The following is a 23,673-nucleotide window of genomic DNA, read 5'->3' as shown; positions in this document are numbered from 1 at the left end:
TATTGCCAGAAAAATATATAATTTCTATGGTTCATATAAAAAGGCTACGTTCGTTTTACCTTGGCGATGGCAAACGATCGTAAGTCTGAATGTGTAAAAAATCCACCAAAAGATTTTCAAACAATCAATACAATTTTTAATTATTTATGATTTCTAAAATAAAATAAAAATTACAACTAAAATAAAGTTAACACGTTAAACGACAGTACTAAAATTTGTAAATTTTGAAATTCACAAAAAAACTTTTCGGTAATTTACCTATTTTAATTATATATTTTATCTAGTTTATTTTATTGTTTTATTAGTTAAAGCAATTTGAATAAAGCCATTGATTGAGGTCACTGGTGCCCCCAATGGCGCTGCAGCCCAACACAGGCGAGGTCATCGGTGACCCCCAATGGTGTTAAACGTGTTAAATATTGGTAACGAAAATTGTACAAAAAAGATATAAAGATTCAATGTTTATTCAGTAATTAAACTGATTTTCATAAATAAATAAAAAAGTAATTATATTAAAAACTTATTTCGAGTTTAATTGCTGAAGAACAGCAAAATAGGAATATGACGACCGCAAAATCTGGAAAAAAAAACAATAGAATTCCAATTAAATGTTTTATTATGCTGTTTTTGTTGTTGAATAATTTATAATCATGTGTACTCACTGATACGAATGTTTGAAGCGATAATGGAAAAAAATATCCCGCTCTTGTTACAATAGGCTGTTTTAATCTTTCCATAAAAATTAGAAGAGTTGTATTAAATCTCCGTTTGCGATCTATCCATGGTGAGGTATAAGCAGCCTCGATTACTTCTCCGCTCTTGATGACATATTTGAAAAAATGAATATTTTTTTACAAAAGAGGGGGAAAATATTTTGAACTAGTATCACAAACATTATTTATGAATTATGAATATATATGAATTAAACGAAATTAAATTTTAAAATAAAAGAACGATAATTAATTTTAAAAAATGCTTTATATGTTAATTTTTTAAACATCAACGCTAAAATAATATTCAGCAAATACTTCCTCTAAAATTACTTGTAATTACTCGTCAAAAATATTCAGTTAAATAATATTTACGTTATACACTAATATTGTTTATTGAATATGTTTGACTTTGTGGTGGTTAGGGATAAATTTTCATAGCCGTTATGTAAATGTAAATCAAAAATTCTAATTTAATAGTTTTAAAAATTCAGAAACGTATAGCCTTCATTTAAGTCAATTTGAATGTTATTTTTTTTATTTATTACCTTTTTTATCAAAGCATTTTTCAGACAAGGGTGTGTTAGAAATTTGGAATCAAGTTGTGAAAGAGTGGCAGTTTAACCTAAAGCATCTGACTTAGAGTCCGCGACATTAACTACGATACTACAGGTCGACTTTTGATCGATTCATGATGCCATGCCTAATTCTATGATCTCAAAACTTTTCAACTACAAAGAAGTTTCATTAGCTTCTGGCATAAGAGCTGAATTACACAAACTCATTTTGCTGTATATTGTATGTCTTATACGAAATATGTATACTTACTAGGACTGAAATATCATTTCCTATTCGACAAATGAAAAATATTTGTGCCATCATTGCGATCAAGTAAGTTACTTTCGTGAAAAACTTTAAACTGGCTGGACTGATCTAAAAAAAGACGATCATTTAAGATGTAATTTTAATTAGTTACATACAAATAATAAACAAGGAAGAAATAAAATCCCACTAACCAATGTCAATTGTAGTCCAGTTATACAAATTATTCCAACACTTGCCGCAAACTGAGACAAAATTCCCCAATGAAAACTTTCTTCCATTTTGGAAATAAATCTAGTAAAGAAAGTACATCATTAAATAGACATTTTAGTTTCTTTGAAATTTAAAACTATTTCAAGAAACTTACTCTACTATATATTTATGGTGAAGGATACATTTAACGAGACTTCTTTGTATTATTTCATCAATATCAAGAATATATATCTTATAAATTAAAGATTTCATCTGAGGCCTGTTTTTATATTTTAATATCCTTTCCTGTATAATATCAACATCCATTTTTGCGTAGTTTTCAATCTAAAATTATAGATTATTATTTATTATTTTTTATGTTAAAGGGATCAATTCAGGGTGTTTCAATTATGTAGATATAAAAATAAATAAATAAAATAGTAATTTGTGAATCAAATATCAATAACGTAATATAATAACAGGTTGATTTTAAAAGTTTTCTGAAAAAAAAAAGGTTTTTAGAAATTAAATTCGCTGTGAAAACAAAACAAATGAATAATTTAATCATAAATAAACGGATTATGGTGAAAGAAACTGCAATACTATTGTATCATTCTGGGTAAAATTTTATACAGGAGCTAGCGCAATATAAAGATTTCTTTAGGTACTTTGTAAGCAAAGTAGGATTAAAAAACAAAATAATATATTTTAGCATCTTAACAAAATCCATTCGATCGACATTTCTTATATTAATGTTACGAAATATCTATTTTAAAAATATTACGTTACGATGCCCTTTACCGTTACCAATCATTAATATATGTATGTTTTATTTGATAAATATTCAATGCAATTATTATTTTATTAAATAACAAGAATTTTCCTGTTGGTAATATTCTCGAAATGTTTGTTTTTCTCAAAGAAATTTCATGGTGAAATTTTAAGCAAACATTTTTTCCTATGTTTTAGTGCCCAATTTCTTTGAGATATATAAACAGAGGTACTAATCAATCAATCCTACACCTTTTTTATTTAAGCTTATCTGTTTTGTAAATCTTTTTAAATATACGTATTTTACTACCATATACTTAATAAATACTTTTGGTACGAGCAGTATATCATTATTCATATTATTTAGTCGCCACATTCGTTTTTTTCAATTTGGCCAAATAAAAGCACCGTCATCACGTAATGGGATTTAGCCGGTTCTAGCGAACCGGTGCCTAAAATTTTTAGAGTTCGCCGAACCGGTCCTTAAACCCTTTATTGTCACACAATTTTCCGATTGAGATCATGTATAGGAGATAAAAGAAGTCTCCTTAATATTAATAGTGTAGCTAATTTGATGATTGAAAGGTTCCATCAGTACAAACTTGGTTTAGAAAATGTTACCACACAGCTGATTTCACTAGGATTAAAAAAGGAATATCAAAGCATGTAGACGACAACTAAAAGGCAATTTGGAAGTAGGTTTCTCAATAAAACTGACTGAATTATTTTTTAGTCATTTTCTTTTATGTACTCTATTCATTATTATTATTTTTTAGTTATTTCATGTGGGATGTAGTTGCCTACTTTGTGACAGAGCTTGTGTATATATATATATACGTCCGCCTCCGTAGTGTAATGGTCAGCACGCTCGGCTACCGTTCTGGAGGTCCCGGGTTCGATTCCCAAGGGGGGTAAAATAAATATAAGTGATTTTTTCACTGTAATATTTATTCAATATTACCATGGACTGGTACCTGAAGTGGAGGGCTGATCACCTTTCCTTCATGTGTAAACGATTAAGATAACACTGCGTTAATATGACACAGTGCCCTATGCACCATTGGGGTGCGGATAAGGGTTTTATTATATATTATTATATATATATATATATATATATATATATATATATATATATATATATATATATATATATATATATATATATATATATATATATATATATATATATATATATATATATATATATATATATATATATATATATATATATATATATATATATATATATATATATATATATATATATATATATATATATATATATATATATATATATATATATATATATATATATATATATATATATATATATATATATATATATATATATATATATATATATATATATATATATATATATATATATATATATATATATATATATATATACACATTACTTTTAATTGACTTTTAAATATGTACCTACTATTTCAGTTGGAGCATTCTCAGTTATTATGTGCAGAATAAAAAACAAATAAATTAAAAAATGTGAAAAAAAAATATAATAGGGGGGGGGGTAGGAGTAGTACCTAAAGGGCGAACCGGAAATTTTTTAATCCCATCACTGTATGGGCGTAATAGTGAATGAAATAATATTACAATATTAGTAGAAAAAATAGTATAATTACGTTAATGAGGTTATCCTTTAGTATTTGTACTTGAGCACATCCCAAAGCAGTCATACTTGTCGATAATCTGTCAATACTAACATTTATCATGGCACTAAACCAAATCCCGCTTATCTGGTAGAAATACAATAATTCATAATATGGCGTCAATTCATTTGGTAATGGATACCTTGAAATTAAAAAAATATATATTACATGTTACTGTTTGTATCCCCACAGTACACCAATCAGTAAAAATAATCATAAGGCAAATAATAATATTCTTATTGAAATATAAAAATTAATAAGGGAGATAAAGGATAAAATTCACTTCAAATATTCATTTTAATTAATTTAATTCATTTTAATTCTCATCATTACAACAAAATTGTGTATCTACGCGTCTAGATGCAAGGCTCCCTAGTCCGCGAACTATGGTCCCTGCACTCTGCACTAAACTATTGTACAAATACCGTCGAGTTTGAGGGCTCTGTTCTAAATATTTCATACTGAGAGCGGGTAACTGATGACAGTGTTTTTTTTAAACTTTTATTGTTAATAAATAAATTTGTATACGCGTTTTGATGCATATTAAAATGATTTGTAGATTAAGAAATTTAACGGGTACAAATAAATATCGTAAATCCAATTAATTATTTTTCGTATTTTTTTTTATGAAAAACTTCGACTTTCTAAAAAAAGGGCTCTTGTAAACTACTCGTACATTAATTCCGCTTTATATGGATACATTAATATGGAATTAAAAACTTGTGAGAAATGGGGGGAAATGTGTTTGCAAAATGTTATCAAGCATTTTTTATACATATAACCTAAAACAAAAATTTGGAGAGTAAGTAATTTTAATCTCGATAATTTTTAACCATTTAAACCTTACACCTCTTAAGTGCGTTGATGTTCGTAGTTAAAGCTAGATCATCACAAAACGTACATAAAATAAAAGATAACTTTTTTCAATTAAAAATTCGATTTTCAAAAAAAACTAGAAAACTTTCTACAAATACGAAGAGGAATTTATATTTTTAGGGTTATGTTTTGTTTAATTAATTTATTACCAAGCTTTGAAAGGCAAAACTCTTTCTTCCGGCGCTGAATCAATTAGTGGAAATATGGCCCAAAGTGCTATTGTCAAAGAAGTCATAAAGATAAATAAAAAATATTCGCCAGCTTGAATCGACGAACTCTTATTGATGATTCTGGAAAAAAAATAAAGAATATTTAAAGTATTGCAATAATATTAGGGTATCTTAAGTATAATATTTTTAATTTAGTTGAATATTGACAATATGTAATAACTTACTGTATATGAACCGGTCGAGAAGGAGCGAATTTAATACTGTTCATACATTCCGTAAGAAAGATAACTTTGCTTTTTTTCCAAGCAAAAAGCAAAATTTTCAGGCAAAGCGTTGCTTGAGTTAAAAGGAGAAAGGATGCCTCAGCTATTTTTTCTATATCTCCCCAAACATTTATCATATAAATAATTTGAAATATTGCGTATAAGTACTGGGTGAAAAATAAAATTGACAAAGAGTAAATTAAGTATAGATACGGATTATTGTTTTTTCGCCAAAGACCAAAGAAATTGAGTACTATTAAAGGAAATCTTAAATATTTTTCAACGAGGTTTACTTTTTTGACACCTTCCATATTTTCTTTTAAAATAGAGAATACATCACTTGTCTACAAAATTTCACTTATATCCGTTTCTAGAGTCAAGTATTATTTACGAGTATTTAAGTAAACAAAGGGTGGCACTTGATATTTAGCTTAAAATAAGTAATATTTTGATTTCAAAACAAAGATAGTATAATAGTGATGCTCTTGAGTACGTAATTGAATTGGTAATTATTAGAAAAACGTCAAAATTAGTGTGCATATTGAACATCGTGAAACAAAAACATTACTAAAACAATATGTATGTATTAGTTGTGTACTTACACTTTTTCACCCCTTTTGCATATTTTTTTAATTTCCTTTTTGCCCTTATACTAAAACTAATCTAATCGTGAAGAACTAAAAATCGAATTCGGAACTTCATTTTTTATGAAACGTGACTAATCACAAAAGCAAAAAAACATGCATGCTTTCATCATCCTTTTAACATGTAGGAGTATTTTTTTTCATCCCAATAACTTCTTTTAAACAAAAAATTATTTTTACATGCATATATATATATATATATATATATATATATATATATATATATATATATATATATATATATATATATATATATATATATATATATATATATACATACATATATTTATATATATATATATATATATATATATATATATATATATATATATATATATATATATATATATATATATATATATATATATATATATATATTTACATAAATATATAAATTCTTTACTCTACACCACTGCACTGTCCAAAATCCATATCTAAATGATACAGTTCCTTGAATTAATTTGAACTAGTATACCAGCTTTTGATTGGTCTGTTGATGGGAATATCTCTATGATGGTAAAATTTCACTCCTATTTAAAACCAATCATCATTACTAAATCACTGGAAAATAATAACCTAAATATTATTTTGATATTGAGCCACATTTATGGACAACGCTTAGGAATAAATGGACAGTAGTTTTTGTTAAAATCATGGTAATTATTTATATACTAGGTTTAAAGGTTAAGGTAAGTGGGGACGATAATTGCGGCAAAGTGGATAATAACACGATACTTAATTATCAAATCAATTCGAATATTTCTTATGTGAAAAACATTAAAGTAAGTAACTTGACATAATTGTTTGGAAATATAATTAATTTCAGGAAATGTACGCATGGTGGCCAAAAATCTAGTTTTTTTGCTGTTGTGATATACCTACATATTAAATAAAGTATTGATATAATAAGATATTATATGGAATCCATATTGGATTTTGCTCATATATAGGAATAAATAAATGCCTTTTGTAGCATCTAAACAAACTGTTTTCTTTTTTAATTGAAAAAGACACTTGTCGTAAAATATGATTTAACCTCTTTGGCACTATGTCCCAATTCGACGTAATAAAATATAATTTGACCATGCATAATGTAAGGTTTCCGCAAAAAAAAAAAAACTATGGCGCCCCACATTATAAAAATGAATTCGCGAAACCTTTCATTATGCATGGTCAAATTATATTTTATTATGTCGAATCGGGACATAGTGCCAAATTGAAATTCGCGAAACCAATGGCAGACTATCCGGTTTTCCCAATGTTTCCCTTGGAGGCTAAGTCTTATCTATGTTTACTACATGAAGTTTAGTTTTTATTTCTGTAAGTATTTACGCTGCACTGACTTTATCTTTCCTTATAAACAAAAATAGCAACTAATATTTTTGTACTTTATAAGATTTGACCGGGAATTTTTAGTCAAACCGGATATGGTCTGCCATTACATTCACAAATTGATTCGCCGTATTACGTAACTACTAATCCATACAGATTCTGGGAAAATTCATTTTGACAATACCTAACCGGATGAAATGGCACAGCACTCGTCTAATAAATACACTTAATCTATTTTGGGTCATAAAATGGAATATTTTGTTGTATTTTTTGTGTTAAATTTAAGAATTTGAGTTATTGTATTTTTTTTTCTTAGATTTTTTCTTAGAACATTTTTTTTTCATTATTCTTATTACTATAGATTTCAAATGAAATATTTAAAACAAAACTATATGAATTGTAAAACCTTACCAAGAAGGAGGTTAAAATATTATTTTACGAAGGTAGGTACTTACAAAAAAAAGCTGTAAAGCTAAATTCTAAATAATATTTAAACATCTTTGTTCAATGATCTATGCACACCACTACATATGTTTTTCGACAAATAACACCCACACAATCAAGAATTCATGCGCTTTTTTGCTGTCACCGCGTCAACTGTCACTGGTCACGATCTTATAAAAATATATCGCGCTTTTACGATCTTGTGCACAGTTTTGAGACAGCCGGTTTATTTATTTTACTGCATGGATTGTACTTATCCATACATTTTAATGTGTTTAGCTGCGAACGCAAATTACGATAATATTTTGACACATAAAGTTCACAGCTTTTGATAAATTATGGTACTCTGTATAAAGTTCTCATCTCATATAACTAATTAATTTATGTTATATCCTGGTTTACTTCAATATACTCGCGGTGACTGATAACATTTTGCTGATAGAAGCGAGGACGTTTCATCACGCTTTTTATAATGTAAGCATTCATATAATTAAAGTGGTAATGATTACATTGTTTCATAAAAAACTTAATATTTTCAGTATTTGAAAATAAATAAAAATTATGCATCGTTCCTAAAAACATTTTTTTTTATATTTCATTTTATTTTTTAGGTTCGGGCAGCATCTGTTGTATATTATTTGTTTCTTTGTTTTACCGTGTTTATCAGCGGAAGATGATTTTTACAACTTGTTAGGTGTAGGAAAATATGCTGATCTCCGTGAAATAAGACAAGCATTTAAGAAACTTGCTGTTTTAAAGCATCCTGATAAAAATCCGGTAAGAAAATAAATAATTAATTTTTACCAACTTTTGATATTTCAACCTTGGAAAACAAAAGTGTCTACTGTGTATTGTGATTTTTTTTCTGCTCTTTACTGATAAAAAATATATAAATCTATGCTGTTTTGTGTCTTTCGAGATTCTTGCATATGTTTCACTGTGCTAAAATGCAAATACTCTATTTGCGAAATAGTAATGTGGCTTATGAGTTTTTATGGACACCTTATATTTATTTGAAATTGCACTCTTTACATGATTTAATTAATAGAAAATAGTGATAACTTATTTTGTTTATGAATAAAGCAGTGCTTACAAAAGTACAATTAAAAAAGTAGAGACAAACTATTCGACAAGTAATATTTTCATAATTGAGTTCAAAGTTTTTCAATACTCCCCTCATGTTTCTTACGTAAACCTTTTGTTTATTTTAAAAAATATCTCTTATAATGTAATATTTTTTCAGGATGATCCAGAGGCCCATAACATCTTTGTTAAATTAGCCGAAGCTTATGATATTTTAAAAGATCCCGCTAAAAGAAAGGACTATGACCTCTATGGCACCAAAAATTTTAAGAATCAAGCACCTCCACAATACCACAGTTACACATATTACAGGGACCAGTTTGGCATATACGATGATGATCCACAAATAGCTACTCTCAGTGGAGACGACTTTGGTACATATGTTTCATTTTTACATTATTTATCTGTACTAATAATGTGATCAAACGTCCTTTCTTTGTGTCAATTTAAAGATAAAATTTATGCATTTCAGTAATTTTCATTTTTTAAATAATACGGTATAATGTTTTTGTAATATATCATTCAATTTTGGGTGCTTTGCCAAAAAAATGTTTTTGTAATGAAAAACTACAAAGGACAATATGTCCATAGTGGACAACTTGGTAGGTGTGAGATTATCAACCATAAATCAGGTACATCAAATATTCATGTTCAAGACAAATTAGTGATATAATCAAATATACTTTTTCAGTTTTTAGGAAGTGAACATAAAATTGTTTAATATGTAAAATTGTATAATAAAAGTAGCAATTTGTCACTCCTGAACATTTGACATTTTGGATTCACGATTGTTTACCTCAAACCTACTGATCATATTACAGTAAGCTCCTATCAAGGAACGCATTAACCAAATTGGAGATAAAACAGCAGGCTTTTCCTTTTTTATATTTACATTCGGTTTTTTTACCAGTTTTTTCCTGCCACCCCAGTTCAATATTTATGGTTAAGGCACTGACATTATGTTTTTGCTCCAACCTATGAACCGATTATAAAATATTCCATCATCACAAGATACCAATTCCATTTGGCAAATAATTATTCATTAACTTCTGTACTGAGCGGATCCATGATCCATATTTATTTTTATTAGTCAAGTTTATTTCATCATACTAATAATGATTAAAAAATCCACAAATAATTGCATAAGTTATCTGATTAAAAGATTAATAACTAAACTAATGTAAATATTTATTATTTTGTAGAAAGCAGTGTAGAAGAATGTGTGTGGTTTATCAACTTTTACTCTCCATTATGTGGTCACTGCCACCACTTAGCTCCAGAATGGAGAAAAATGGCAAAACTTCTAGAAGGAGTAGTAAGTCTAAATTATTTAAATTTTATGTTAATTCAGCTTTAATCATGTTTTTTTACATATATATGTACCAAATATATTATGTCTAAGTATCAATGATTTTTGTAAAGGAGACATTCATCAAAATCTCAAAACTGAAGCGACGGAAAATGATCTCTGCCAATTTTTATGTTTATAAATATTTTTATAACCAAAAAAATCTTTGAACTTCCAAATGTATGAAAAGCCTTAAATAATATATCATTTCTATGTTTTCAGGTAAAAATTGGTGCTGTAAATTGTGAAGATGATAGACAACTGTGCTGGAATTTGCAAATCCATAAATATCCAACTCTCCTTTTTTACAATGAAAAGGTAATTATTTTTTTTATTAAGATACAAAATGTGTTTAAAAAGAACTTGTTTGAATGGTGTATTTTTCACAATTTTATAATGCATATATAATTAGCAATTGGAGGATTACAACACTGCGCTAAAATATCATTATATCATAATAAAAATATTTTTTTTAATTAATGTTTTACTTAGTAAATACCTCTTTTTCTTTAAATCTACTGTGACACATGTTTAAATGCATTCCGCATCATTTTCAAACAACGTAATGATGCGGAATGCATCGAAACACATGTCCCAGTAGATTTTAAGAAATAGTGGTATGTGTTTACTAAGTAAAACAAAATTAAAAATGGGTAGATTTTACCACAAAGTGACTGCCGAATCAATTAATGAAAACATAATTATGTAATATGAATAATTCAGAAATCATAAACATAATATGTACATATAATGTTTAAGGAATGAATTAAAGCTTTAACCGGATCCACGCGGCTCGCATAACCGTATGTGTTTTCACAAAACATTCCATGTACGCGGCTGACATAACCGTTTGTGTTTTTACTTTACTCCAAGTTTCGAACCTCAGTTCAACTTGGAGGGATTTTTTCATGGTGTGGAACTTTGGATAAAATAATACGTCAATCCTTGGCCTTATGACATCTGTTGAAATATCTGACTAATAATTTGTAACATCACAAGGATAAATAAAAGAACAGATCCCTCATTTTTCTTGCGGTCGGTAATTAGTCCGCGCCATAATCATGCCCTATATCTGTCTCACTCTCGACGCGACGCATCGCCAGTGGGTAAGAGTGACACACGATGCGTGCTTTGATTTATTTATGTTACGATCTTATTTGTTTATATTACGATATATTTCAAGAATAATTTGACACACGTGTACCAAAAAGGCACAATGAATCCCATTGAACGTTTTTGCTTAGGAAAATAAATCGTTTTTTAACTAAATACATGATAAAAGTAATCATTTAAAAACGGCGAAATACCGCCGCGCACGGGCGTCTCTCAGGAACAAAGTGAACGCGGTTAAAAGGTTAATTATTGTTTCCCAAAAAACATGATTTTACATTATATGTACATACTAATTTAAACTTTTTGGCTTTCTATATTACCATTCTATATTTCATTTATTTAATTAATTCATTATTCATATATGTATGTATACACTTTAAAGTTACAATCATGTGTTCTCGAATTCCTAGAATGTTCCGAGCAAGGACACATTACTTTGGGTTGAGGGTTACTACTTTCTTCTTGATGATGTACAATCTTAGATAATGTTGCCAAATGATAAGATCTATTTTGTTTCTACCTACCTCCATTATCTATTTATTTATATGTATCTCTTTTATACAGAGTTATAGAGAAGAATGGAAGCAGGTTATACAGATTTATTGTGTAGTGATTCTTTTGTTTTGTTTATTTCTTTATGGTTGCTCTTGTAGTTCTATAAGTATGCTATTATCTTAAGTTATAATGTTTTCAGACATCTATGTACAATGGAATAGAATATTTTGGTGGCAATAGTGCAGAAGCCATGGAAAAGTATGTGATGCACCACTTCTCCACACAGTTTAAGATACCAACACTCCAAAGTCTTCCAGAACCTAATAAGTCCCCCTGGCTGGTCTATCTATGTTCTGATGACGGATTATGTCCAGATGAAAATACTCGTATTAAAGCAGCCGCCGTTTTGGTAAATACTAAATACATTCATTGTAAATATGTATATCGATTTTCTAATTACATTTACATATGTGTTTATTTGTAAATATATATATTGATTTTCACTTCGTTTAATATATAGTTGTATAATTTGTAATGTATGTCACAATATTTATTGTATCCATGACTATTTTACGCCATAAAACTTTTTAACTGTTCTTTTCTGTAAATACATAATATTTAAGGTATAAATATACTATAAATTGTCTGCAGTTAAAATGTGTACTAAAAAATGTATTGTATTATGTTGTGGGTGCATATTTATTTATAGACATTTTATTTCTTTGTTACCATCGTTTTTTTTACCAATTTTCAAAAAAAATAATACATTCAACCAATATATGTATATATGTAAATGTTCATGATTCATAGAATAAACCACGACATTTATGATTACAAACATTTTTGCTTTAAAATGATAAAATGTGTACTAGTTTTAGTCATACTAGTTAGTGGAAGTTTTTAAGACATTGCTGTTCAATTCAGTATGTACATGATAAACAATCAAAAACCCAAAATCTCAAATATTCAGTAGAGACAAATTAATGATTTTTAGAATGTTTTGCTGGCAGACTTAAAGATGGAGACTGACCGGAGCATTTCGTCATAACATAACGCTGTAACATCGCTCGCGGCGAGCATCAGCGAGCATCCGAAACTATGGATGGAGCGCTCGGCTCGGTGTACTGACTGCCTGAATGCTCGCATCGTAATGTTTTACGATGCGAGCATTCAGGCAGTCAGTTCTCCACCTTAAGAAGAACACATAAAATTATTTTGTTTACTTCCTGAAAACTGGAAGCAAAATATTCCAAAAACATTGTCTCTTCTAAATACATTTCACATTTTGGATTTTTTATTATTTTCTTTGTGCCTACCAAGTTTGTTTATATGTGAGAGTGTAATGTAGTTAATGCAAAATTACAATTCTTCGGTAAATTTACTAAGGATGTACTCAAGAAACTATCAACCACATCTAAATGTTGAAATTTTTAACTACATTTTTAGGTACTGTTGAAAAACATTTGTTGTTTTGGAATGTTAGTAAATATGTTAACTTTATTTTAACATCAATAACTCATTTTTCATTTTTGGTTTCCTTTTAAAAACTCACATTCATTTATTTTATTTTATTTCATAAATATCGTGTATGTATTTCTTCTCTTCTTTTCCATGTTCGCTCCCTAGGTGGAGCATATGGCCAACACGAGTCGTCTCCAAGTCACTCTGTCACGCGCCATCTCCTTGGCTTCCTCCCAGGTCAGTCCGGCGTCTCGAAGTTCCGCTGAGTATAGTCGGTGAATGGTCGTCAGCGGCCTTCCGGGGCGCCGGAATCCTCGGGGTTGGAAGAAGAGACATGAGGGGTTGATGCCCTCAGGTGGCATTCTAAGGACATGTCCCAACCATGTCCACCTTCTTCTCTTCAGGACTTCCAGTATGAGGGGCTGTTGAGTTCTTCTCCTCACATCGTCATTCCTGACGAAGTCATACCACTTTATACCCAGTATTCGCCTCAGGCATCTATTTTCAAAACTTGCTAGTTTCTTGCTTTGAGCTTTGGTGAGGTGCCACGACTCACATCCGTACAGCAACACTGTTAGGATGCAGGCATTAAAGAGACGACACTTGGTTTTTGTCGAGTAAAGCAGTGAGTCCCAGACATTGCGCATTTTATTGAATATAGCTCCTGCCATTCCGAGCCGTACATTCAGTTCCTTCTGGACACTACCATCCTCCACCATGAGTGTTCCAAGGTATCTGAAGGTGTCGACTCGAACGAGCGCTCGTCCCTCACAAGTAAGATGTTGATCTCGGTCCGGACAGGCTGAGTTGCACATGACATTGGTCTTTTTGGCGTTCACTCTTAGGCCTAACCGAGCGGAGTTTATTTGGAGGGAGTCAATTATATCTTGCAGGGCTCCGATCGATGTATCTATTAGAACTGCATCGTCCGCATATTCTAAATCACATAATTTCTGAGCAGGACTCACTGCAATTCCTCGATCCGGTGGAATTGACATTCGTAGGATGAAGTCAAACATGATGATGAAGAGAAATGGGGCTAGTACACAGCCTTGCTTCACCCCAGTAGAGACCTCAAATGGTTCACTGCACACATCATCTATTCTAACGCAGCATTCGCTGTTAGTGTGAAGCGCCCTGATAATGGCCACAATTTTGACAGGAACTCCATATGCTTCTATGATATTCCAAAGAGAAGACCTATGCGGGCTGTCGAAAGCTTTTTCGTAGTCTACAAAACAGCAGGCAAGGGCGCAGTTCCATTCGTTACTTTGCTGTAACAGGCATCGTAAGTTATGTATATGGTCAGCGCACGCCCTGCCTGGTAGAAAGCCCGCTTGGTTCTCTCTGAGGACTCGCATTATTGGTTTTTGGATTCTTGCCAAAATTATTTGTGCCAGAATTTTTCCAGGAACGCTTAAAAGAGTAATGCCACGGTAGTTATCACACAACAGCGGATCACCCTTTTTGTGGAGGGCTATAACTTCCCCGTTTACCCAATCCTTCGGGCACCTTTCCTCTTCCCATACCTTTGAAAGTAGGTGATACAGGGGGTCGAGGAGAGCGTCCATGCCACTCTTGACGTATTCCGGATGTATTTCGTCGACACCAGGCGCCTTTCCGTTTTTCAGCTTTTTAATAGCTGATATAATTTCAGTATGCGTTGGAGTGCTTTGCGAAATATTGTGTGCTCGCGGAATGTTCAGTTGGGCAGAGACTGAGGGCACATGGAGGGGGTCTAAGGGGGGTGGACGATTTAGCACGCGGCAGAAGTGATCTCTCCATATGCTTTTCACGCATTCGGGCTCAGACTCGATTTGGCCGCTCGGGCCACGAACTGGGCCTGCGGTCGGGGGCCGCTTACCACAGATTTGGTGCGTAATCTTAAAAAGCTTAGAAGTATCACCTCTACGGGCTGCTTGTTCGGCTGCTGCTATTTGTGTGTCCAGGGAACGGCGTTTATCCCGCCTTGCGGATCTTTTGACAGCCAGGTGCTTCCATTTATATTGCGCTCGGAGACTTTCGAGCTTACCCTGGTCAGTTTCCGCATCTTTTAAGAGTTTTATGTTGGCCCTTTCTTCTATTAATTCCCACGTTTCATCCGACATCCATTTGGGTCGATTTGACGGCTTCATTCCGAGAACCCTTTGAGCTGACGTAACTATGGCTGTTTTGATGTTATGCCATGTGCTTTCGATAGGGTCATTATCATCGGAATGTTGCTGCTCGAGTCCCTCCCTGACGGCGATATCATAGTTAAGCCAGGACATTGTCTCCTTCAGCTTATCAATGTTGACCTGACTCCTCTTCTTTGGCTTGGCAGTGCGGTTTAATTTCAGCCTTATTTTGCCTGTGAGTAGCTCATGATCACTATAGATATCGGCGCCTCTGTATGTGCGGACGTCTAGGAGTTCTCTACGATGGGCTGCAGTGTAAAGAAAATGGTCAATCTGCGTTTTTGTATTGCCATCGGGAGAAGTCCAAGTATACTTGTGGATATTTTTGTGAGGAAAAATTGTACCACCTATTAAGAGCTCATTTAAGGTTGCGAGTTCGATGAGCCGCTCACCGTTATCGTTAATGCAACCGAGGCCGTGGCTACCCATCACTGTTGGACCGAGTGCTACGTTGGTGCCGACTCTTGCGTTAAGGTCTCCCATTACAATGACGCGGTCCCTTTTCGGGACCGAGGATATTGCGGAGTGCAGAGAGTCGTAAAAAGCATCTTTAACGTGATCGTCGGCATCTTCTGTGGGGGCATAGCATTGGAGTATGGTTACAGAGCTATCTGTGGTTTTGAAAGTTGCGCGTAAAACTCTTTCAGAAATTGGTTCCCATTTTTGGAGGCAGCGAGCCGCTTTGTCTGTCATTATAAGTGCCACTCCCTGTCGATGGTACTGCTCTTGTCCTGAATAGATGATTGTGTGTTTCTCCAGCAGTTTCTTTCCTGAGCCTTTCCATCGCGTCTCGCTCAGTCCCAGGATGTCCAATTTGTACATCTTCATGATGCGAGTAGCGTGCAGGTCTTTTCCAGGAGTGCGCATGGTTCGCACATTATATGTGCCAACGTGAAGCGTTGCACTGTTGGAGAGTAATTCCTTATCTTTAACATTATCCTTTTTACGTTTGCCGGGCCGTGAGTCAGGTGTTTGTGTCCGAGGCTGACTTGTTGTTGGTATCGTAATCATGTTTATTTAAAGAGACCGGGTGATTAACCCTGCGCTCTCGAGGCCTGGGCAGGTGCCCTGAAGGATGGCTCATCCTGGTTTTTCTGTAGGGGTGTATTCCTTCCCTTAGCTGGGGGGGGGTCTCGTTATTAGGCGCCAGACAATCGCCTTTCGTCCTCTTCCCGTTAGCTACAGTTTTCGCCAAAGGCTCTGACTGCATTACCAGGACCTACGACGGGGACGTGGGAAGAAGGGCTTGCTAGGGGTCTACGGTCACTAAGGGCCTGAAGGTTGGCTTTTCTCAGCATTTTTTAGGAATGTTCTGTCCAGCACAGAATATACCACTGAGGCCATTTCCCAGCCTTTAAGGTATGTATTTACCATCACATAACAGCAATCAAATGTAATTTATCTGTGGAAATGTAGACAAACATGTGTTTCTAGAAAGGACTAGTTTCAGTGGGCTTCACTGATGATAAGAATCTCATAAATGAAATAAGTGGCGATGAAGGTTCCAGTATAATATTTTGGGATCAGAAGGATGGAGAACCGTCGGTACAACACTCTCTTACGGGAAACGAGTTCATGGATATTGCTGATCAAGTACTCGATTTATTGCCAGAAGCAAAAAAATTAAATGAGGAAGGATTCCAGGTAATTGCTTTGTGTTTGACGGCTGACAGCTGTATTTGTCATGATTTTTTATAGTTGACCATCAAGATCACAGAGGCAAATTATATGAAATGGCAATTCTATTAATGTATTTCGGCTCATTATTATTAATGCACATTTTCGATATTGGTACATAATTTTCAAATTGATTCCAGAATGCAAGGACTCAACTAAGGATAGGGGCAGATACACCTTGGCTGTTATGTTTTACTTTGAATATGGACACACAAAAAACTGTCATGTTGAAAAAGTTGACTGCGTCTCTGGACGGATTCAATATAGGTTTGTCCATTACTGATATCCTATTTGACTTTTTTATTTTCACAATCACATAAGGGTGGTCTGTGGTGATTTGTGGATTCGTTATGGTGGGGACTGACCGGAGCATGAGCAATTGGATATTCGGATTGAGCACTCGGAACTCTGTACTAACTATACGAATGCTCGCATCGTAATGTGTTACGTTACGCCGAAATGACTTCAGTCAGTCCCCACCTTTAAGTGCACTGTCAGGTTTTATGCAACAAAAACTAATTCCAAATACTATATATTAAATGATTAAGGTGCTCCAAAATTTATTTTATGTTGGAAACTTAACAAAAACAAGTGTAATCAAGTGTAGTAAACAAAAAAAAATAAGAAACAGCTCCCACCCCCTCTTCTACCTTCAATATCCTAAGGACACAATTCTAAAATTTAGACATAGGTGTCTTCGCATACAGTGTTCGAAAATTATGCGGAATACATCGAAACAGGTGTCTTAATAGATTTTTAAAAATAGTGATATTTACGAAGTAAAACTTAAATTAAAAATCGATAGATTTTATGACAAAGTGACCGCCGAATCAATGAATGAAAAAACAAGAGTGCTTAATTTTTTATATTTATTTATTTATCTTTGTTATTCCCCTATTATTATTTTTTTAAATTCTGTAATTGAATAAAATTTTATCTAATTTAAATCTCTTATTATTTCTAATTGCCAAAGAGAAAAAACTGAAACCATGCGGTTCGTAATTCATAGATATATAAATTTTTTTCAGGAGAAATTAATTGTGCGCGTTGCAGTAATCTCTGTGCATCACTTCACATCGCCAAGTACCCTACGTGGGCCATACTCAAGAAAGGAGGGGCCTTCGAAGTGCACAACGGGAGGTCCTCTCTGCATACTGTGGAGAGGTTCGCTCGAGAGACCCAACTCGCCACAAACCTGCATGCCCTGTCGCCGCAAGACTTGCAGCGGATCATGTCTGAGGGTGAGTAGAGAATAACTTTGGAGAGTGAAAATGTATAGAGGGATGAGGGTCTTAGCAGTTTAGTCATGTCTCTATAGACAAGGTAGTCTCACAAACTAATTCAAGACATAATTATTATTTTTTATTTTTTTATTATTTGTATACATTTATTTAAATCACAATTTTTACTTATGTAGAACTTTTTTTTTGCAGAGACCCTCCAAGCCACCTTGTGTGTCTTGTCGGTGGAGTTCTTTTTTTTTATAAATTTTTTATTGTTTTTAACGATTTTAACCAAATATACACACAAAAAAAGAGAAAAAAAATTAAGAATATAAACATTTTACAATTTTCATGAAATTAACTCTTGATCATTTATCCATTCCTTTATTTTGCCTTTGTTCCATATTTTATTTTGACCTCTAACATCCGTAGGCAACAAATTAAAAATGTTCAGAACTAAATATATCAGTGTTCGACTCCCATATTTATTGTTAATTCTTGGGACTATCAAACCTTTGTTGTGTGTAAATCGTGTATCATGGTTATGTACTAAAGGAATTCGATATTTTTGTCTATGTTTTCTATACTTATATATTTCAAAACATAAAAGCATAATTTTTGTTGTATTGGTAAGCTAGATCATTATGGCTTATCCCCAGGCAGTTTCGGATGAGTGTGTTCAGTTCAGAGATGTGAAAGTTATTGCCATTCAGTTTTAATGTAAAAAAAATAACTTCAAAGACAAACCGGCGAATCGCCGGCTTTGTGAATCAGTGACAAATTGACCTTGGCCGTAGATTCGCCAGCTTTGTGTTGCAATGGGTTAATACAACTTTTTCTACAGTATTATTATTCTTCTCAGGAACACCTTGGATAATAGGATGGTTATTAACAGGATGTCCTCCCTGTAAGAAGATGCTTCCAGCGCTAAGAAAAGCAAGTAACCATTTTACTCCAGATGTGATTCAGGTAAATGTAACTTATTTGATCATTATTGTTGAATAGAAATGTGTATTACATGTTACACATTATTCATTTTAAATTGTAATTTAATTTTAGTTTGGAACGGTTGACTGCGCTCAACATTCTCACGTCTGCTCCCGTTACAACGTGCACAGGTACCCCACTACAGCTATATACAATGCCAGCACTGTCAGCACTTTTCAAGGGGATTCTAATGTAAATGCCATAGTGGAATTTATAAGGATGATGAAATCTAATTACGGTAATAAAAATTATATTTTATAAACTTTACAATTATTAAATATGTACATATAACAAAATGATTAGAGGGTATTTTATGCATAAAAATGTGAAATGCTTAATAAAGAATCGCAGATCCCAATAATTCATAATAATCTTTTTTTTAGTTAAATCACTTGATAGTGATAATTTCTACAGTGAAGTTGGTAGCAAAAGTGAGGTGGACGTGTATGTGGTAGAGTTTTATGCACCGTGGTGTGGTCCTTGTCAAAAACTACAGCCTGAATGGAGGAAAATGGCTGAAAAGGTATTTATTCTAACTCTAGTTCTTACTGTTTTTGACCGCCAACACGATACTCTTATCTATAGCAGACCCTTAGTTCACCTTAACTCTGAGTGATATCATTCTGGGAAACTTTATCCCTCACTTCGTTTCACATAAAAACATCCTCCCTTCCTTAATTTATCTTTGAAGTCCGAATTTCCTTATCACCGGTTTTCGCTGCTTATTACGAAGGTGTTTAAATTCTTCCATAATATTAGCCAAGATCTCATTCTGCAAAACATGTGATTCTAATTTCACCCATAGGATTAATAATCTCATTTATTGGTATTTTGATGTTCCTGTGTATCCGTTTTATGTAAACGCATTCCTGTTAAATTTGATTTTATGGATTTCTTCTGTGTAATTTTACAGCAGTTAACAATTAAATACTAGTCTCTAATTCATTGTGTTTATAATTTTGTTGATTTCAGCTTTCCCATTTAAAACACGTCCACGTTGGTGCGGTAAATTGCGAAAAGGAATCTGAACTTTGCAGTGACCAAGGCATTAGATCATATCCAACTATCAGATTATATCCAACAGGGTCACGTGGACTAAATACAATGGCGTAAGTATATTTTTCTTATAAATTTCTAGTGCGCTAAATTTAATTTTTAATCCACGTTTTCTACGATTTCATTAAAATAAAATATTATATTTATTTGATTGCCTATTTAAAGATACTCTGAACTTAACCGATTCCTTTATGTACCATTAATATAGTCATTACATCACTCCATTGTAAAATATTCATTATATTTAAGTGCAAAATAATGTTTTTCTAGATTATACTCTAGTTACGAGAGAGATGCATCATCATTACACAAATGGGTTCTCGGTTTCATACCAACGTCAATTGTGAACTTAAACAAGCAAAACTATAGAGACAACTTGCTGTCAAAAAGGTACAATTTACATTCTTAAATCAAAATAAGAAAACAATTTTTTAATCAAGACATATATACATACCGCTTGTTTATTTGCAAATGTATGCAATATTTAATATCGTTGTTTTTTTTATTTTAGAGAGGATCGAACTTGGGTGATCATGTTTTTTGCACCGTGGTGCGGATTCTGCCATCAATTCGAACCTGAATTTATAACAGTCATTCAGGTAACTACTATTCCCAACACATGTTTAACCACCCTACCTTCGGGTTATTTTCAGGGGTATTTTTTATAAACAAGCAAAAAAATCACAACGTTTGTTGTCACAAAATATTGTCAGGTATGAAACCTGACAAAAATTTGTCAGTGTATCCGGTACGCATTAAATATTTTTAGAACAGATATCTTTTCTCAAGCGCGTAGGTCATACGGGTTAGCGTGGAATGGTGAAAAAAAAACGCGCGTATCACGTACGTTCGTATGTGTAGGGTGGTTAATATGTTGATGCAATTTTTTTTCATATTGTCAATTATATTTTAAATGTGTTTTTTTGCAGAGGCTAGAAAACATTGTAGTGGGGGGGAAAGTAGACTGCCAGAGGGATGGCGCTCTCTGTTCTCAAGAGGGAATATCGAGTTATCCTACAGTCAAACTCTTCCAGCGCGTGGACGGCGTCACTAAGTTAAGCGGAGGAATAACTATAGAAGCCTTCAAGCAAGAAGCACTGTACAACGAAATCAAAGCCCTCGCAGCCGATGCGTATATTACTCCAGTGGAGCATGATGAGTTATAATACCTAATACAATAACATGACTAGAAATGACTTAGACAGGCGGGAAATTTGCATATAATTACAAGTCTGGGCATTTAAATGGCCCGCTGTCAATCGTTAAATCGGATAACGTTACATAGCATGTGAGCCATGTAAATGCCTAGATTTTTTTAACAGAAATTTATAGTACAGTGGAACCTCTCATAAGGAGCATAATTCGTTCCAGAATCTTACTCGTTAAGCGACCTTTTTAGTATATTATTTCGAGAAATAAAAATACTTTGTATTCTGATCCACTCACATTTTTATTTTACCAACTAGTTTCGGCAACAACGTGTTGCCCTCTTCAGGGTTACATTTATTACATGTAATAAATGTAACCCTGAAGAGGGCAATAGGTTGTTGCCGAAACTAGTTGGTAAAATAAAAATGTGAGTGGATCAGAATACAAAGTATTTTATTTCTCGAAATAATATATCAAGATGATCCACAAAGTTAATGCTTTCAATATTCAAAAAAAAAAAAAAAAGACCTTTTTAGTATTTACTGGTGCGGAAGTCCCGGCTCACAAGTGAATGTTGTGAAAAAATCCCTTTCCCTGTAACTCGTCATGCAAAATATCGGTCGTTAAGGAAGCAACATTAACACTTTTTTTTCCTTGTTATGTGAATTACTCGTTATGAGAGGTTCCACTGTATCTCGTATGATAGAATCTCCATATTTAAACCACGTTTATTACATTTTTTCCTAAGACATTCATATGAATTTGATATTATCAGTATTATTGTGCCGGTTGAATTTGCAGGATAAAAATATGCATCACATTTTCTTTGTTAAATTAAAATATTGTTGACTCGCATCTTGGAATGTGCAGAAAATGTAAATAGGTATGTATCATGTGTGAATGAAATAGGTACAAATAAAATTAATGTAAGTTTACGACGATTACAAAATCTGTAATGTATGCATTTGTTTTGGAAGATTTGTCTTCCACCTATTGATGGAGTATTTATTTTTTGCAATCTTATATAAGCCTAAAACAATTTTATTTTGTATAATCATCGTGAACACAAAGCAATTGTATTTGTATTCTAGCTTAGCATAACTAAAAGGTAGCTTCAAATAAACTGTAGCACAATTAATTAAAATAAATATATTTGTAATTTATTTAATTTAAAGCGTTTGCAAAATTTACACTGAAGAAAACCAGACTATCTGAAAGGCATTGAATACACTAAAAGACAATTAATTTTAAAATATTTTTTTTAATATAATTTTCATATACTGACATGCGCAACATCTCAAAAAAAAATTGACAAATAACAAAACCAGTGGAACATAGTCTGTAATTTTAATCAAGTGAAAATAAATCAGTAATTAGTTAATTATTTTTTCAATTATTTTTGTTGCTTTTTCCTCACCATAAATAGTCATAATGTTTCCAATAACAAAACATCAAAGTGACCAAAAAAAGGCATAGTTTTTTTAAATTTAAGATAGAAATTTACATTCTTAAAATAAACAATATTTTATTGTAATAGCATCTTGTCGTTAAATTGTTTGTATGTACATGGACAATATTGTCCAGTCTACTGTCCCTGTGTAAATTTTGTTGAGGTCTATATGTATTTGTATACCTATATAAGTTGTACTTCAAGGTCCTAATACATACGTAGTATTTATTTGTGAAATTGTTTTCACCACATAGTATCTTGTCGTTAAATTGTTCATATATGGACAATATTGTCCAGTCTACATCTATTTGTTGAAGTTTATATGTATTATACCTACATAAGTTGTACTTCAAGGTCCCAAAAGTATTTATTTTTGAAATTGTTTTGACCACAAACTCGTGGAATCAAAACTTAGTTCACAAGAAATAATACATGCAAATTATTTTTATTTCATGAATTTTTTTAAATGTTTTTTTTTTAGTGCAAGATTTGAAGTAAACTAATGGTATCTATAATATTGAATATTTCAAATTTCGTTAAAAAATTACAATAAG

The 23,673-nt window shown here is 32.2% G+C and overlaps 2 protein-coding genes across 2 annotated transcripts; one reads left to right on the top strand and one right to left on the bottom strand.

The window, feature by feature from the left end:
- Positions 1-520: 520 nt before the first annotated feature.
- On the bottom strand, positions 521-5,297 carry LOC148305986 (4-vinylanisole receptor-like). The gene is made up of 6 exons (XM_088265795.1): positions 5,197-5,297; positions 1,900-2,069; positions 1,727-1,826; positions 1,539-1,643; positions 663-818; positions 521-577 (listed from the first exon to the last, which is right to left on the bottom strand). Exons 2-6 carry the CDS (start codon positions 2,049-2,051, stop codon positions 521-523), a joined length of 570 nt encoding a protein of 189 aa, XP_088121921.1. The 5' UTR covers positions 2,052-2,069; positions 5,197-5,297.
- A 2,701-nt stretch (positions 5,298-7,998) lies between these two features.
- LOC148305985 (endoplasmic reticulum disulfide reductase DNAJC10-like) lies at positions 7,999-21,906 on the top strand. Its single transcript, XM_088265871.1, has 16 exons — positions 7,999-8,374; positions 8,512-8,677; positions 9,144-9,357; positions 10,186-10,298; positions 10,554-10,649; positions 12,139-12,348; positions 17,012-17,221; positions 17,395-17,521; positions 18,283-18,495; positions 19,340-19,446; positions 19,537-19,702; positions 19,848-19,987; positions 20,437-20,573; positions 20,791-20,910; positions 21,032-21,119; positions 21,450-21,906. Coding segments are annotated over exons 1-16 (2,346 nt in total). The 5' UTR covers positions 7,999-8,372; the 3' UTR covers positions 21,687-21,906.
- The last annotated feature ends 1,767 nt before the right edge of the window (positions 21,907-23,673 follow it).

This window comes from Brachycentrus maculatus, unplaced genomic scaffold (assembly GCF_059751285.1).
Source record: "Brachycentrus maculatus isolate JH-2025_06_01 unplaced genomic scaffold, ASM5975128v1 h1tg000258l, whole genome shotgun sequence".
Taxonomy (NCBI): Eukaryota; Metazoa; Arthropoda; class Insecta; order Trichoptera; family Brachycentridae; genus Brachycentrus; species Brachycentrus maculatus.
This window is presented reverse-complemented; position numbering and strand designations above follow the sequence as displayed.